General features: G+C 34.7%; 1 protein-coding gene across 4 annotated transcripts; it reads left to right on the plus strand.

The window, feature by feature from the left end:
• The first annotated feature begins 229 nt into the window (after positions 1 to 229).
• Positions 230 to 4599, plus strand: LOC130935647 (pentatricopeptide repeat-containing protein At3g04130, mitochondrial). Of its 4 annotated transcripts, none has more exons than XR_009067932.1 (4): positions 230 to 393; positions 953 to 1222; positions 1430 to 3069; positions 3297 to 4599. XR_009067932.1 is itself a non-coding variant. In XM_057865489.1 (2 exons), exon 2 carries the CDS (start codon positions 1494 to 1496, stop codon positions 2997 to 2999), a length of 1506 nt encoding a protein of 501 aa, XP_057721472.1. In that variant the 5' UTR covers positions 959 to 1222; positions 1430 to 1493; the 3' UTR covers positions 3000 to 4599. The 4 variants fall into 4 exon arrangements, 1 of the variants encoding a protein (XP_057721472.1); XR_009067933.1 differs by having other exon boundaries at positions 240 to 393; positions 1078 to 1222; XR_009067934.1 differs by lacking the exon at positions 230 to 393 and having other exon boundaries at positions 959 to 1227.
• The last annotated feature ends 665 nt before the right edge of the window (positions 4600 to 5264 follow it).

The following is a 5264-nucleotide window of genomic DNA, read 5'->3' on the forward strand; positions in this document are numbered from 1 at the left end:
CTTAAACAATGTTTTAAAAATTGAATCGGCCATTGGATTAATCAGAAATCGATTATTTAACTAGTTCGGTTAAAGTATAAAACTGCCTTACAAAAAATTAATTAGAGAATTGGACGAACCGGCGGTTAATCAGTAAATTACCAGAACCGGCCGGGTTTTTTCATGGTTTTTGGTTTAGACGTTCAGTGCATCAGTGAAAAACGACGCCGTTTTGCAATCAGAAGTAAGAAGAACGAAGAAACACCCCACCCTCTCTCTCTCTCTCTCTGTGTCCGAGGCCAGCATCCCTCTTCGAGCTGTCTGTTGCTCTCTGTCCGAGCTCACTTCCCCTCCTCCGTTGCCGTCACTTCCCATTCCTCCGTCGCCGTCACTTGCCTTCCTCCTTCGCTGCCAGTAAGCACTGCTGCTTCAATTTATTTTTGCTTGTTTTGTACTTTCGTTTGGTTTTCTGATTTCTGATTGAGTTTGTTAATTTCTGCTTATTTTGAGTCACTGAATTTCTGAGTTTGTAAGCCTCCATCCCTCCACTGCTTCTTCAGTTTCATTTTTGGGAGTTAATTTCTGTTTTTCTGGATTTATTTATGTTGATTGTTGATTGTTGTTTTTCTGGGTTAATTGTTGTTTTCTGAGTTAATTTTCTTCATTGTTCATTGTTATTAATAGGGCTGGATTGTTGTTATTTTGTTCTGACTTCTGGGTTAATTATTGTTGATTATTGGTAATTTTCTGAGTTATTTTTGTGCTATTGTTCTAATTCTCAGTTAATTTAGTAGTTGTTAGCTTGTTCTTGAGTCAAATTAGTTAAACTTAAAAACTTGTTTGTTATTGTTGGCTCTTCTGGTGGCGGATGAGTGTATCCTTATGTGCTTCACTGCATTGTTAAGTTTTGTTATATTGATTCTGATTTCTGAGTTGTTGGTTACTAATTTTTCTGATTCCAACTCATTGATAGGTGCTTTGCTGGGAATGAGTGTGTCAATATGTAATTGAATTAGATTTACTGTATACCAGTGTACCAGTCACTGGTACATGTGAAAATCTTCCAAAATTTTAATCATAACGAATAGACGGCTGCAGTGACAAAGCTGTGACTGAGGACATAGCAGCGACGGTGATACTAGGAGAGGAGAATAGAGGCTGCCACGGCAAGAGCAGATTGGCAGCGAAAGCAGAGGACCTCCGGCGAGACTGGCTGGGGTGGGTGCAGCCCGAGGAAACAGAGGTAAGGTCTGCTTTGCTTTTGCTTCTTGTTTGTTGCCCTTCTATATTTTTGTTTTTTCTTGTATCTGTATGAATATGATCAACAAGTAAGTTCAATTAATCATTATTTTTCCAAGTATACTTTATTAATTTTGATATAAGATATTAGCTCTCATTATTTGTTGCTTGATGGAAAACCTAATTTTCTTTATGCTTACTTGTCTAGCAGGGTTTTGTTCCTCAGTCCCTTTTTGTTACTGTGGCTGTTTTGAGTTCACTTGAAAATCACCCCTATGCACTCAATATATCGTTCTGTTGCCAGCGATTCCGCTAGCCTATGTTGTAAGGTTCTGGTATCTAGAAGTTTCTCTTCACAGTTAGTATCTTCTCACTGTGTAGGAGCTAGAGAGTTTTGGCATGAAGAACAATGTCTAGGGCTTACTAAATATGCTGATATTCTCATTGCAAAAGCTAGCAAAGGGAACAGCGACCGAGAAATTCTCCGGTCTCTGTTCAATGATCCAGCTTGTGATGGTATACATCTATCTCAGAACCTTATTCAAAGGTTACTCCATCGATTTAAAGACGATTGGAGGTCTGCATTGGGGATATTCAAATGGGCCGGTTTGCGATCAGGCTTTAGACACTCGCCGGAATCGTATGATATGATGATAGACATATTAGGGAAAATGAAGCAAATGGAAAAGTTGAGAGATTTCTTGGAAGAAATGCATGAGGTGGGTCTTGTTACTCTGAATACTATAGCTAAGGTGATGAGGAGGTTTGTTGGTGCAGGACAGTGGGAAGATGCAGTAAGGATATTTGATAGCTTAGAATCTCTTGGGTTGGAGAAGAACACTGAATCCATGAACTTGTTGCTTGATACGCTATGCAAAGAGGAATTTGTTGAACAAGCTCGTGAAATTTTCTTGGAGCTAAAGCAGCACATTGCTCCAAATGCTTATACGTTTAACATACTTATTCACGGCTGGTGCAAAGTCCGTCGTGTGGATGAGGCACAGTGGACAATCCAAGAGATGAAAGGACATGGTTGTCACCCTTGTGTTATAAGTTACTCAACCATCATCCAATGCTATTGCCAAGAACAGAATTTTGACAGGGTCTACAAGCTGCTTGATGAAATGCAAGCACATGGTTGCTCCCCAAATGTGGTTACTTATACTACCATCATGTCTGCATTGGCGAAGGCAGAAAAATTTGAGGAAGCTTTGCAAGTAGTTGAGAGAATGAGGTCTGTTGGATGCAAACCTGATACCTTATTCTACAATTCATTCATTTACACATTAGGGAGAGCAGGCAAAGTAGATGATGCTACATTTGTATTCAAGGTGACGATGCTTAATGATGGTGTTGTCCCAAATACATCCACCTATAATTCAATGATTTCTATGTTCTGTCATTATGCACAAGAGAATAGGGCTTTTGACATATTGCGGGAGATGCAAGATGTGGGCCTCTGTAAGCCTGATCTTCAAACTTACCACCCAATGATCAAATTATGCTTTAAAACGGGAAAAGTAGATAGTTGGTTGAAGGATATATTGAATGACATGGTCAACAAACATCATCTTGGTCTTGATATCTCTACCTATACACTTCTGATTCATGGGCTCTGTAGAGCAGATAGATACAAGTGGGCATACTCTTTATTTGAGGACATGATTGATCAAGGTGTAATGCCTAGATTGAAAACTTGTCGTCTGCTATTGGAAGAAGTCAAACAGAAAAATATGTATGAAGCCTCCGAGAAAATTGAGGACGTTATGAAGAAAATGTAAATTCACAAGTATTTATGCAGTCTGGTTGCACGTTTTTTCCAGTTTGATTCAGATATATGATAAAAAGAAGGTATTTGATAACAATGTATAACATTGTATTGAAATTTGTAATCCGGTTGGATTGCCTGGTTGTTCTAGTGATCTTGCTATATACAACTAATTTCTTAGTCTAGGTGTTATAAAAGTAAGCAACATTAAGCAGTGTTGTAATGTTACTAGGTTTTCCATTTAAATTCGATATTTTTTGAAGTAGAAAATGAACATGTAACTAAATTTTCTCAAGTTGGCACTCTGCAGGTTTTCAAATATGGTTTCTCCATTGATTGCTGAGGTTAGCGAACATAATGTGGCATTTGAATAAAATGAGTAGGGTTTTGCAGAGATTGAGATACTAGTATGGAATATTGAAATGAGAATACTGGAGCTTACTTGCCTGAAGCCTCTGTCCATACTCTTGATGTATATATTGCTGCCAGTCACAGGCATACAAGTACCAGAGACCACCCAAATCCTATCGGTTCAGCGCTGAGTGATAGTATTGAATTTTATCACTATCAAGCAAATGGAAAGTAAAACACAACTGAGCTACCTATGTTGTGAAAATATCCTTGCTCGTTTTCTTTGCTTGGTTAATGTCTTGCTACTTTTTAACGGCCAGCAACAACAATACTTCATAGAAGCTTACATTGATGCTAAAAGAAGGTAGTTTTGGTGTTAGATCATGACTGAGAAGGGAAAAGGCAAGTACTGCAATTATGGTTCGCTGATCAGAATGTGAGGTTCTAGATTCAGAGTGGTAATGGAAATCTTAACTAGCAGTGTGAAGATTTGGCATGTGAATGAGTAGAATAGTGTAAGTAGATCATTTGGAAAATGCAGTTAAAGTAGCAGCTCAAATTGAGGTCAAAGCTTTTCATGTGCCTACTACTCCAGTACTCCTTTCATATCAATGACTTGTTATTGTTCATTTAGGTTATGCTCTCATCTTTCCCATTCAGTGAAATTCCTTAATTCCTTGTTTTTTTTAATCTTAAAAGTAGAGAGTATGCAAACTGGTTTACAGTTTATATTTTGTTATTTAACTTAATGAACTTGTAGATTCAGGAAGTTGCTGCTTATCTGTTGTAAATTGTTAGTACAGTTATTTCCCAGGTATTTAAGATTTTGCTGAAGGCCAAATGAACCCTACAGTTGATAAATATTTCTAGCCATTTCACATATTTGACTTGTATGGTGCCGTTGTAAATTTTGTATGCCAATGCTGCCAATTGTAAGAAGGCTTTTGGAGTTTTGGAGGTAGAACAGGGGTCCTGATTTTCTCTATAGCTAAAGCAACATATGTGAAAGAATGGGAGAGAATGATGAATCAACTAAAGGAGCTAAAGAGAGTGTTATGACAAGTTGGCAACACATGATCTACAAGTGTGAACAAAGTCTCATTTTAAGGATTTTGATAACTAATATCTAGTTTATATAACATGGACATAGAGGAAGTTTGGTACATGGACATAGAGGAACATGATCTCATATTTAATTTTTTTTTGTAATTTTCATATTTGTGTAGGCGATGATGGTAGTATGTATTATTACTATTTTTGTAGGAAGTATTTTTATCTTTTTATTTTTAGATATTATGTAAAAATCTTCTATTGAATAATTAAACAAATAAATAAAATTTATTGTCTTTACTGCCATCATGGTAAATAATAAATTAAATATATTTTTTATTTTATTCAAAATTTAGGTAATGGTGGATATATTACAATAAAAAGTAAGATATATTTATGAATTTATTAGTAATGAATATCTAAAAGAAACAATTTAAGTGATTAATTTTTATTATTCCTGATGTATATACATCTTTATAATAAATACTATTTTGATACCAGTATTTTTTTAACAATTATACACAAATTTTTTTATTTTGTTAATTAAAAATAATTTATATATGTGATTAATGAATAATAAATATATTTTTATATAGGTACAAAAATGTTTAGTGTACAAATAATAATTTTTTTATGTATTTGTATTTTAATATAATTATTTTTTTTCTTCATTAAAATAGGAACCTCTTTAAAATGATACACAATTTATTTTATTTGTTATTTGTGTGATTAGAATATAAACTATTTTGATTAAAATTTTAATTTTTTTAAATAGTACAACAGGAATCGGGTAACAATATTTATTTAAACACACAAATATAATTTTTATATTTAAGTAGAATCTACTAATACAAACTAAAAAATAACAACATTATTT

The sequence above is a fragment of the Arachis stenosperma genome, chromosome 6 (genome assembly GCF_014773155.1).
Source record: "Arachis stenosperma cultivar V10309 chromosome 6, arast.V10309.gnm1.PFL2, whole genome shotgun sequence".
NCBI lineage: Eukaryota > Viridiplantae > Streptophyta > Magnoliopsida > Fabales > Fabaceae > Arachis > Arachis stenosperma.